At 41.0% G+C, this 12,656-nt stretch overlaps 1 protein-coding gene across 1 annotated transcript in view; it reads left to right on the forward strand.

Annotated features, from left to right (window-relative positions):
- The window catches only part of ST8SIA5 (ST8 alpha-N-acetyl-neuraminide alpha-2,8-sialyltransferase 5), a 148,070-nt gene that overhangs the window by 90,208 nt on the left and 45,206 nt on the right, over positions 1-12,656 (forward strand). The window contains 1 exon segment of the mRNA XM_020985769.2: positions 6,389-6,475. Coding sequence (XP_020841428.1) covers positions 6,389-6,475 — 87 coding nt within the window.

Here is a 12,656-nt window from a genome sequence, read left to right on the forward strand (position 1 = left end):
GGTACAAACTCCATCTTTTCCAGGAAAAACCCCTCTCTGTGTCCAGTAGTGGTCAAGTAGGCCATCCTTCAGACATCTTAGTGCTGTGGGGAGTGGGCCCTAGGAAGAGCCAGGTTTGGACTTCATACTGTAAGGGAATATGCCAGTCTGGAGGGTTTTTTTTTTTTGGTCTGGATCATTTCTCTGGGGAGAGGGCATGTGGGACTGCCATAGTAGGGCGAAGTGGTGGTAGTAATGGAGAGAGAGGGAGAGTGTGTGAGGGGTGGATGTGTGTGTGTGGGGGGCATGGTGTGGGTGTCTGACAGGTGGAGCAGAGCAGCCTGGGTGTGAAGTGGGACCACTTCACCCTTGGGCTGAGGGTGATGCAAGACTTTGCTATGAAACAGCACCTTTCTCCTGACTCTCACAGAATGGTGTGCTAGGCAGAGAGGGGGTGATGGGGAGAGAGGTGAGAAGAGCAGTATGGGGAGGAGGAGGTGAAGGGCAAGGGTGGAGCAGGAGAGGATGGGAAGAATAACAAAAATGTCTCTCTGGACGAGTTAGTGAAACCAGCTTTGTGATATCATTAAGGTACTGGTACCAAGCCATAAGAGATCCCCTAGGGCTGACCTTTTAACTACAGATAAGCCCACTGGCCATGAATGTCTGTGCTTTCTCAGAAACAACCATACTATGGCTATTTTCAGTTTGTGTCCAAATTCTTCCTTGCCCATCTGCTGTTTTCTTTTAGGTTCAGACTTTCTTTCAGCCCACGAGCCCATGGAGAGCTGTCTAATGGGGCCATGATACTTTTTGACTTGGCTTTGAGCATATGGTGTTATCTGTCCCCAGTCCTTAGGATGCTGGGCAGCTACAGAAAGCTCTGGGATCCAAGGAGTCCCTTTTGATGCTGGGTCCCTGGACCCATCTGAGAGGGTGTGACTTCGATGTTCCTCACCTCCTGTTTCTTCTCTTTTGTCCCTTCTCTTCCTACTCTATGCTGCATGTGCTTAGTACCCATTGGCTTTCTTCCCCCTTTGTCTCCCTGGAACCTGATCTTGTAAGAGCATTTGTGATCAGTCATCGATACGTGATTGTGAAGATATCAGAGAAGTTCATAGGATGGTACATTTAGAAATGTGAGAGACCTCAAAGGTCATTAATTATAGGATCATCAACTTCTGGGTCAAAGGGACTGCAGAAGCCAATTGGTTAAAACCCCTCACTTCACAAAGGAAGGAACCAAGGCCCAGCGACTCAATGACTCACCCAGATTTATGCAGGGAGTGTTAAAGGCAGGTTGAACCCAGGCCCTCTTCTCCTGTGTATCCCTGCTTCCTTTTCCTAGGGGAATCAAGAAGCAGCTATGGAAGGTATTTTGTGGGACAGGAAGGCTTTTTCCTTTCTTTGAAAGCACACTGCCATACTCTGCTTACTCTGCTTACCTGTGTAGTAGAATGTAGTTTATGGGAAAGTAACTTGTCTCACTCATCAGCTATGGGGGCATGTTTCTCCAGATAGAACCCAAGATTTACCTTGTGACTATTTATTATTCCCAGATGATGGTAAGAACTAATGTCCTAATTTAATATGAAACATCTTCTCTTTTATGGGAATCTTCCTTTGACCAGGTAGGATTGGTAGTCTTCCTCATCACTCCAACACTCAACCAAATTTTAATGGAAGACCTAACCCTGATCCTGGGTTAGACACTGTGGCTCTCATTTCTGTAGGGCTTTAAGACTTACAGAATTCTTTCCTCAAAACAATCTTACTGAAGTGGGCACCGTATGTATTATTATCACTATTTTTACAACTGAGGAAAATGAATCTTCAAGAGATTAGGTGATTTGTCCACAGTCACGCAGTCCACAGGTAGGTAGCAGAGTCTAGACTCCAAGTTTAGTGCTCCTTCTCTCCATTCTGGACCCCACCCAAGGGTGCACTTGTTCTGCCATGGACAGGGAAGAGAGAGTACCTAAATTACACAAATTCATATGCAGGTGCTAGTGACTTAGGCTTCCCTTCCTAGAGTATTTATATTCTAGAAGAGGACCCTCCTCAGAGTAACATTTAACCCAAAGAAATGAACTTTAATATGGGAATGTCAGGCAATATGTCTCCTGTACCTGGAGGAGGGAAGTAATTAGTAGGGGAAGAAAAGGGATGTTTCTGGTGGCCTACAGAGCACATCTCGTCCATTCTACCAATGCATTCCATTTGTGTTATGAAATAACAAGAAATTAGATTGGTGAGGTTGGGGTCAGGGGGAAGGTGATGGAGGTGGGTTTGGGAAACCTTTTTCCTGTTTATAGCCCAAAGTAAGACCTTCTTTTGGCCCTGCCAGCAAATCCATGTTCTTCTTTCCATGGCAGCTTTGATACAGCAAAGAGACCTCTACTAGTTAACTATAAGGACCCAGGCTGGGGACATCTGTGGCTTAATGCAGATATGTCACATTCCAACAAATAGCTCACTCCTAAGCCCTCTAGAACAGGATCATTTTTCCATCTCTCTATCCCAAATACTTCACTTTTTGGCCTTCAGTGGGAGCAATAAGGGGTGTGTGTGTGTGTGTGTGTGAGTGTGTGAGAGAGAGAGAGAGAGAGAGAGAGAGAGAGAGAGAGAGAGAGAGAGAGAGAGAGAGAGAGAGAGAGAGTGAAATAGAGGCACAGAGGACAGAGAGTGAGGAGACAGAGACAGCAGAGACACAGAGAAAGAGACAGAGAGTGGAAGGAGGGAGAGATAGAGAAAGACAGACATAAAGACAGAGAGAGGAGGGAGAGAGACAGAGACAGAGACAGACAGAGAAGAGGGAGGGAGATAGGGAGACAGACACAGAAACACAGACACAGACAGACAAGACAGAGGTACATACAGAAGAGAGATCAAGTACCCACTCCTCTGGGCTCACTTACAAGTCCACTTTCAACTCTTCTTGGGACAGAGTATAAGGCTGGATATATCACCTTGGCCTTCATCTTCACAGAGTTAATAACGAAATGTATGGAAGTGGATGAGATTTTTTTTCCTCTCACCTTCAGGAAGGGAGAACATATAAACATACGAGCCAGTCAGCTTCAGTCAGCCCTTTTCTACTCCTCAATTTTTAATATTTTTTTCCTACGCTGCAAAAAACCCTGGATGTCATTGGCAGCCATCTGCTTTCCCATGGCAGGCCTGTAGAAGAAGTATTCTTTGTTCCAGCCCCTCTCTAGCTGCTGGGGCTTTGCAAACATTTGTTCCCTTTCTCTCCCAGCAAATTAACGTGTGCACAAAAGATCATTATGGAGCAGTTGCCTATCTTCTCCCAGTAGTAGAAGGGCTTATCAGGAAAAGGAGAGAGGGACACCCGCCAGGGCCCCTTTGTGGATGGTGTTCTGTCAGATTCTGCACTGTGCAGTACAGCCTGACCTTGCACTGTTTTGTTGGGCCTAGTTTCTTTTAATCTTGTACTGAGTGTTTTTTTTTTCCTTGAATTTTCAATTTATGCAGGATGAAAATGGTTCAATTTTTGTGGTGGGAATGGAGGTAAAAGTATAGGGGGCATATGGGTCAGGGGGTCTCTAAGCACCCTTTCAGCTCCACTACACCACAACTGCCTCTTGTCACAGCCCAGATGCACTCCAAGGACCCTTTTGACTCTCATAGTTGATTTTAAGCTGGAACAGTTCGTGTCTCCCTGTTCTCTCCTATTTTAGCAGACTGGACCCCCTATATTCTAAAGGCCTCTAGCCAGGCCTTTTCACTGTCAGCATGCTTTGGGAGAGGTGCCTTCCCTAAGCAGAGTGGGGAGCCAGAAGAAAGACATGTGCCATAGTGGAAGGAACACTGATTTTGGAATCCCAGGATCTGGATTCAAATCCAAATTCTGTCACTTATTACTTGTGGAATTTTGGGCAAGTTGCAGGTCATCTAATCTGACCCGTGCTTTTTCACAAACGAGGATACTAAGGCCCAGTGGAGTTTAGTGACTTGCCCAAGGTCACAGAGGTAGGAAGTGGCAGAGCCACTTAACTCTCTGGGTCTCAGTTTCCTTATCTGTAAAATGAGTGGGTTGGGCTAGATCCCCCCAGGTCCTTCCAGCTCTAGAGCCTAGGGAAGATCATAACACCACTCATGTTTCTGTAGCACGTTGGTGTCTTGGCACATCAGATCCTTTTCTTTTTCCTTCCCATAAGTACGGCTGCCCTCCAAGAACTGGCTACTTCTCAGAACCCCCAGAATCATGCCCCAGGGGTGGCTGCCCACTCATAAGACTGGCCTTACCCCCAGGCCAATGGACAAATGCTTGGTTGTGTCCTGGGATAGGGTAAGACACCAGGAGTGATTTATTTTGAATGCTAATAGTAAATTTTGCTTGTTGTCAGTGAAGAGCTAAGTCCAGTGGAAGACTAATAGATGAGTTAAACCCTGGTTATAAGCCTCCCCACTATGACTCTGCTGTCAGAAAAGTCAAGGATGACTCTGGTCCCTTGATGAAGGTCATTCTTGCAAGGAACCTAGAAGGATTAGCAGTGGGCATAGGGGGAGGAAAGAAGTGAAGACACTGCAGAAATGATAGTGTCAACGTCATGAAGTTTCTTGCCAGTATCTTCCCCAAGAGACCAGCCCCTGCTGACATGGTTACTGTACCAGGACCATCTTTTTACATCCTGTGGTCTTGCTGTCAGGTGAGTTGCTCCTAGGACCGATAGATGCTGGAACCTCAAAGCCTTAAGGGGATCGCTGGGGAGGGGATCCCTTTCCTGGTTGTAGCCTGTCTATAAATGGTGCCCCTCCCTGCCCTTACTTACCATTCTGGAGAAGGCTTCCTTGAAAGCTAGAGAGATAGGACTGATAGGCAGATGAAACACTAAGGGAGGGAGTTGAATGCTTTGCTCTGGAATGGCAGACATGCTGAACCACAACAGGGCTCTAGACTACAGTCAGGGGAAGAGCTGGCTCAAAGGTCGTGGGATCATTGATTTTGAGTTGGAAAGGATCTTAAAGATTATCTAGCCCGTCCCCCTAATTTTACAAATGAGAAAACTGATGCCCAGAGAAGTCAGGGGACTAGCCCAAGGTCACAAAGTTAGTGGCAGAGCAGAGATTTGAGCCCAAGTCATCTGACTCCGTATTCACAGCCCTTTCCACCATATCAAGCTGCCTCTCCTGAGGTATTGCTTGGAAGAGGAGGAAAAACAAAGAGAAAGGCATAGCATCTTCAAATATTTGAAAGAACAGCCCCATGAAAGAGGGATCAGATTTGCTATGCATGTTCCTGGAATGCACAGCTAGCAATAATGAGTGGAATTAATTAATTAATTAATTACTTAAGGCAATTGGGGTTAAGTGACTTTCCCAGGGTCACACAGCTAGTAAGTGTCAAGTGTTTGGTCTAAGGCTGGATTTGAACTCATGTCCTCCTGACTTTAGGGCCAGTGCCCTATCCACTGTGCCACCTAGCTGCCCCAGAATGAGCGGAATTTATAAAGAGACAGATTTCTTCTCATTTTAAGGGAACATTTAGCAATAATTAAAGCTATGCTTCAGGAGGAGGTGGATCCCTTCACTAAAGATCTTCTAGCAAAGGCTGGATGGGTTTGATGAGGAGGAGATCCTGACTTAGCTACTGGTTGGGCAGATGTCTTTTGAAATCCCTTACAGCTCAGTGGTGGTTCTACAAGTCTGCAATTATGTGAATGACAATTTGGATCTGTTGTGGCCCAAATCTGATTTACAAACAAGTTAGTATTGCTAAGATTCTTTCCTGTTTCTTTGGTGATGAAATGATCATCTGGCATATGTAAACTTCTTTATATAATAGTATGACCAATGGAATCTTCCTCCTCAGAGGCTTTGCAAGAGAGAAGCAGCACATGTTTTGGAGTAACACCATGGGACCTCATATTCCTCACACATCTCAGTCGGCTGTGTGGTAGCAAAGATAGGAACTGGAATATGACGTTGTCTGCAAAAGCCAACTTGCTCACTTACTGTGTTTTTGTCAAATCTGCCGTCCGTGTGTATATGGACCATTCTCAGAATGACCTTTATGACGAAGATTTTATAGAAATGATTTAGCTGGTCACCTGTCTGAATGCCTTACAATTCTCTGGAATTTTTCTAACTTGCCTACTTACCCACGCTCCTCTACTTTACTCCTGAACCCCTCAGCCCTGGAGGAAGCCTCAGAGTTTGCAGTCTGAATAAACCGAGCAGCTCTAGTTTCTATGGTTAGAACTTTGTGATCAGCACCATATTCCTGATGGTGGGGAGCTGTAAGGATTGCAGCACCATAAGGATTCAGAAGGTTTCGTTGGATGGAGAATAATCTATTGCATTTATTTTAAATCATGAAAACTTTGGTTAGACTGGTTTGGTTAGACTATATTTTGATGATTTCCTCCACTTTCACTTTTTAAAGGGTGAAGCAATCAGAGCTGTTTGAGAGGTGGAAGAGTCTCCAGATGTGCAAATGGGCGATGAATATCTCAGAAGCCAACCAGTTCAAGTATGTAAGATGATACTGTCTTCCCCTCCCCCAAATATCCTTAATTTCTTCTCTGACTATCTAGAGAAGGAGTGGGGAACCTTTGGCCTCAAGGCCTCATGTGGCCCTCTAGGTCCTTAAATGCCGCCCTTTGACTGAATCCAAACTTCACAAAACAAATCCCCTTAATAAAATGATTTGTTCTCTAAAACTTGGACTCAGTCAAAAGGTCCCACCCAAGGACCTAGAAGGACACATGTGGTCTTGAGACCAAAGGTTCCCCACCCCTGAATTCTAGAGCCTACTCCTCCTTCAAGGCTCATCTCAAATCATCTATTCTATGAGGACTTCACCAATTACTTCCAATCCCAATGATCATTGATAAGTAGCCTGATAAACAGGTGGAAGGAGTGCTGGATTTGGAATCAGAAGACCAGTGTTCAAAGCCTAGCTTTGCCACTTACTATCTGTGTGACCTTGGCCAAATCACAGAACCTCTCTGGGCCGTAGTTTCCTCCTTTGTAAAATGAAGGGGTTTGACTGGGTGACTTCTAGGGTTGCCTTCAGCTTTAAATTTGAGATCTTTTGTTATTCCTATCCTCTGACTGTCTATGCCTGAGAGCAGTTCATTGTTAGTATCTCACTGTCTGGCACATATTGTGTGCTAATTATCTCACACATATAAATATGGCCCCTCCAGTTAGTGGGAGATCAGAAACCATGTCTTAACCATCTTCTCCCTCTCACCAGTACAGTGCTGAGTACATTATATGAACTCAATAAAGACTTGTTGATTGAGCAATATCATTTTCATGCTGGTAGACATTGCTTTATGGAGTATGCTAAAGGAAAATGTATGAATTGGATTCTCGTCAATCAAGTTTCATTTAAAATATGCTCAGGGAGCTCACAATTTAAGGGAATCTTGTGGGGACTCTAATTCGAGAGTGAAGGATGGCTTTGTCACCCCAAAACTTGTCTTTGGAGATCAACACTTTTGTATGTTGAGCTTTTCTCAAGAAGGGTTCATTTGTAGGAGAAGTGTTAATAATAGCCTCTAGTTTGTGAAAGGCAAACCTTTGATTTCGGTAGTAAATGTATTATTAAACCCATTCTACAGATGAAGAAATCCTATATAATTCTTGCCATGTTTTCCATAAGTCATCCATACGTTATCCAATTAACTGGCTGGAGGCGTACTATAAATAAACATATATATGTATTTTATATATATATACACACATACACACATCTATCTATATGTCTGTCTGTCTGTCTGTCTGTCTGTCTCTCTCTACCTTGGGGGGAGGTACTTGCTGTCCGTGTGTTATCCAGTTCCTTTTTTTTGAGTCATATGTGTCCACAGTCATGTCTTTTACAACACATCTCACATATAAGTCATTGTTTGAAATATGTTATAGCCTACTTATACCCATCATATACCTTTCAGTTATTTGTAATTTTAATTTTTCTGGGATTATGGCTTTCCATTGTTTACAGTATTGGGAAAATACTGGTATTTAAGAAATTGGTTGCAACATGGAACAGTTTGGGATTAATTGAAAGCGCTGAACAGTTTTCAAGATGTAATCTAAACTAATCTCTTCCTTCTAATGCCTACTATATCCTGTCTGACTGTAGTGCCTGGCCATTATATAGGTGGGCTTAGTCAGGTTCTCTATTCAATTGTGTGTCATGGTCTGGACGTCATCCATTTTGTTTTTCCAGTGTGGGTGATTAAACTGAGTGCCTTCACTGAGGATGCTCTGTAATGTTCTATAAATAAGAAACCAGACATATGAACTGATAGCTTCTGACTTCTTGGTTACCAGATTTGGGAGCAACAGCATACTGTTCATGTTCTTTTCCATTATTTTGTTTTTCTAATTATTAAAATTATACATTCATTTCCTTAATCTTCTCTTTTTCTCTTTTTTTATTTTCATAAATTTTAAAGTTTATTTTAAGCTTAAATATAAAATAAGAAAAGAAAATGTTGCCATGTACACAGCAGAACATGAAAGGATTCAATACAAAACAATAAAATTCCATTTCAAGAAAACCTACATAATAGATACTACACATTGTTTTCAAAGCTGTCCAGCTCTGCTTCCTTGTAGGTTTTCTTTTGTTCTCTGCTGTGCACTTTTTACTTTATTCCCCGCCCCTCCCAAAGAAGGCTGCAATTAAGTGTGGATTATACACATATATACATAGATATCTATAAACATACACATATATATCTACATATACACTCATATACACATATGTAAGACCATCCTATGCTTATTTCCACTTGTCATCTGTTTCTTTGAAGGTGGATAGCATCTTCCTTAATTAGTCCAAGTCTTTCCATGTCTTTCTAAATCAACCAGCTCATGGTTTCCTACACCACAGCAATATTCCAACCCAATCACATTCTGTCTGAGAAATTGTCTATGAAAGTCCCCCTCCGCCCCCCCCCCACCATTTTCTGCATTCTTTCTATTCTTGGCTGTGTAGGTTTTAGTTATACAAGAAAATTTTAATTTAAAATAATCAACATTATCCATTTCATACTTCTACAATGCTCTCACTTTAAAATATAGTTTAAGGTCTGGTACTACTGAATCTGCTTCCTTTATATCTTTTTTTTCCCCTGGTTTCTTTAAAGTTCCTGACCTTTTATTCTCTCAAATGAACTTTATTATTTTTTCTAGCTCAGTAAGATAATTTTTTAGTAACTTAATTGGGATGGCATTAAATAGATTAGTTAAGTAAGACTGTCATTTTTATTATATTGGCTTTACCTACCCCGAATAACAAATATTACTTCAATTATTGAGATCTGACTTTATTTGTATAAAAAGTGTTTTATGTTTATGTTCATATAGTTCCTGTATCTATTTTGCAGGTATACTCTCAGGTATTTTATACTGTCTAGTTATTTTAAATGGTCTAAAACAATATTGAATAACATTACTGACACATAGTGTAGTTTCCCTATTTTTCTCTTTTGATTAAATCTATTTTAGCTTTAACTTTGTCAGAGATCATGATTACTACCTCTTTTTTTCATGCTAAATTCTACTCCTGCCCTTTATTATATCTTTGTGTGTATCTCATTTTTATAGCATTTCCTGAAAGCAATATATTGTTGGAATTCAAATTTTTAATCTGCTATTAGTTTCCATTTTATGGGTGAATACATCCCATTCATATTCTAAGTGATAATTACTTGTATATTTTCCTCCTTCCTATTTTTCCTCACTATCCTTTTCACCCTATTCCTATCCTTCTCACTCCTCTGTTTTACTTACCCTGTTTGACTTCCTATTCCTTAACCTACCCACCCCTCCAAGAGTCCACCTCTTATTGTCTCCTACCACCCTATCTCCTTGATGTCTTATTTCTTTCTGAATTTAGAAGACTTTTATACCTTTCTAGAAATATATGTTGTTCCCTCTTTAACCTATTTCTGATGACAGTAAGGTTTCAGCACTACTCATCCTTCCTCAACTAGCTTTTTCTTCATCAATTTTTCCTTTGATGCCTCATTTGCATGAGATAATTGTTCCTTTCTTATCTCTCTCTACAGTTTTATTTTTTTTAGAATCACCCCATCATACTCAGCTCAGCCCAAGCCTTTCTTTCAAACTACCCCCCACAAATGACAGTCATAAAATAATTGATGATATGTTTACATATCAGAAGCAAACAATTTGACCTTATTGAGGCTCTTATAATTGGTCCTTAATGTTTACCTTATATTTCTCCTGGATGTTATATGTCAAATTTTCCCTTAAGTTCTGCTGGTTTTGTAACAAATATCTGAAAGTTTTTCAGTTTGTTAAATGTCTATTTTTTCATTCAGGATTATACTGCTGGGTAAATTACGATTGGTTGTAACCCCAGCTCTTTTGCTCTATGAAATATAGTATTCCAAGACCTACAGTCCTTCAATGTAGTAGCTACTAGGTCTCGTGTAATGCTTATTGTAGCTGTCCTCTCTTCCCTGGAACTGAAACCAGGGACTCTGCTCTCCTTCAAGTGTCCACAGGCATCAGGGTCCCTGCTTCCACTACGGCATTCACCAGGTATGTGCTAGCTCTTTCTCCCCATAGCCACAACCCTGATCATGTCTGGTCAACACAGCAGTGCTTTGCATCCCTCAGTAGTGGAAGGTAGTCAGATGGTCCAGGAGATGAAAAGTTTCTAAGGCCTGAGGCTGCCTCCCAGCTGCTCCCTGGGCTTATTGTTTGTTGATTCTACAGAGCTGGCCTGGAAGTATTTGCACTTCACTCAGGCCAAACCTCTGCCCTTGGAGGTTAGGTCTTTTCTGGGGTCTTCTTAGGTTATCTTAGGAGAGCATCTGCTTTACCCTGACTTTTGTTTATTTCCACTGTTCTACATTCCCTCTGAGGCAATGTTTTGTCTTTTTCTGTGGAGGAAATTTGGGAGAGCTGCAAGTTTTCTGACCTGTTCCGCCATCTTCTTTTTTCTATTTTGTGAATGCATGTTCTCGGAGATGCAATTTTTCCTCTGAGGACTCCTGTAGCTGCTTCACAGAAATCTTGGGATAATATTAATAGCTAGCATTTCTAAGTGTTTTAAGGTTTTTATTACAGAGTTCTTCACATATGTTATCTCATTGGTTATGTTGACTCATAGTTATTCTCTTTCATGTAGTTATTACTTTTTTCAAAGATTTGTTTTTATTGATATTTTTCATTAGTCAAGATCTCTTTATTATCTCTGGCTAGGTTTATGTTTTCAGGGCTTGTGCTCCCTATGTTCATCCCCACCCCTTCTTTTGGAATCTTTCTTTTTTTGGCGATGATTTTAAAGTGCCTTTCACATCACATTTAGCACAGATTTATTCTGTATATATTTGGCCTGGTCCAGCTGCTCTTCCCTACTTCATCTTCTTAAAGAGCCATTGCCATTTTTGCATGTTGTTTATTTCTCTGTATGAAGGAAGTAGAATCCCCATGTGGTTTGGTTCCAATATCTTTGCTGATGAGATCAGAATAGAAACACTAATAATTATGTTCCATGTCACCTCTGTTAGTTGTCCCTCCTCCAGTTTTAAATATAGGCGTTCTTGGGACATGACTTAACCGGATCTTTCTCAGTCCAAACCCAGTAAACATCCATTTCTTCTGAAGCACTTTACATTGTTTTATTGGTGATGGGGGAGCTACTTTTACTATTCTGCCATCCTCCTCCATAACAGTTTGCGATTTAGTTTGCAAACATCTGAAAATGCCCTTGGCAAAGAGATTGCCTTTGCTGGCTGAGGTGGGTCCTTATTGTGCATCTAGCTTTAAAAATGACTACTTTATTAAAACTTTTTTTTTGCATCTCCATCACTTCTACCCTGTCTAAATTAAGCAAGAAAGATAGATAAGCAAAACCAACTAACATAATGCCCGCTGTATGCAATGTTCTGTGCTCATAATTCTTTATTTTTCTTAAGAACAGAGAGAAATATATTCTTTGTCTTTTCTCTGAGTTCAATATTGATCATGACAGTTATTTAGGGTTTGATTCACTCTGTAATTCCTTTCATTTATGTTGTTATCATTGTTTCTATAGTTTTCCTGGTTCTGCTTGCTTCTGTCTGAATCAGTTCATATGTATCTTCCCATGTTTCTCAAAATTCTTCATATTCATCTTATTTTTCAGTACAGTGATATTCTATTACACTCATATATCATGAGTTGTTCAGCCATTCCCCACTTGACAGGCAAGGTGGCAACTCTTTTGAATTAGTAAGATTCCTTTTGGACATGGTGGTTGTCAGAGACAATGTATATTTTTATCTATTTCTCATTTTTCTGGACCCATAGCTTATTGAAGGTTGGAGTTGCTGTAATCACAAGCAGAATGTTTTTCTTTCTTTTCATGTAATCTAGTATTAACTTTGATCTTTTCTCTGACCAGTCCATGACTGGACTGCAAACTGAGAGCTGATTTTGAAATTACTTCTGTGTCTGTGACCAGTTATTTCCTGTTAAAATAGAGTCGATTTCATTTTTTTTTAATGGTACCATTTGGTGCTAATTATATCCATTGCCTTTAAAATTCTCTTCTTGAAGAAAGTATTCAGGCTGTCCAGGTGGGCGTCTGAGAGCTTTTGAGCAGTCTACAAATCTTTGGCTTTTTAATTTCTTGATCTCAAACCATATTTTCCAATGTATTTTACACCCTCCTCCCATGC

The sequence above is a fragment of the Phascolarctos cinereus genome, unplaced genomic scaffold (assembly GCF_003287225.1).
Source record: "Phascolarctos cinereus isolate Bilbo 61053 unplaced genomic scaffold, phaCin_HiC Scaffold_4;HRSCAF=312, whole genome shotgun sequence".
Classification (NCBI taxonomy): domain Eukaryota; kingdom Metazoa; phylum Chordata; class Mammalia; order Diprotodontia; family Phascolarctidae; genus Phascolarctos; species Phascolarctos cinereus.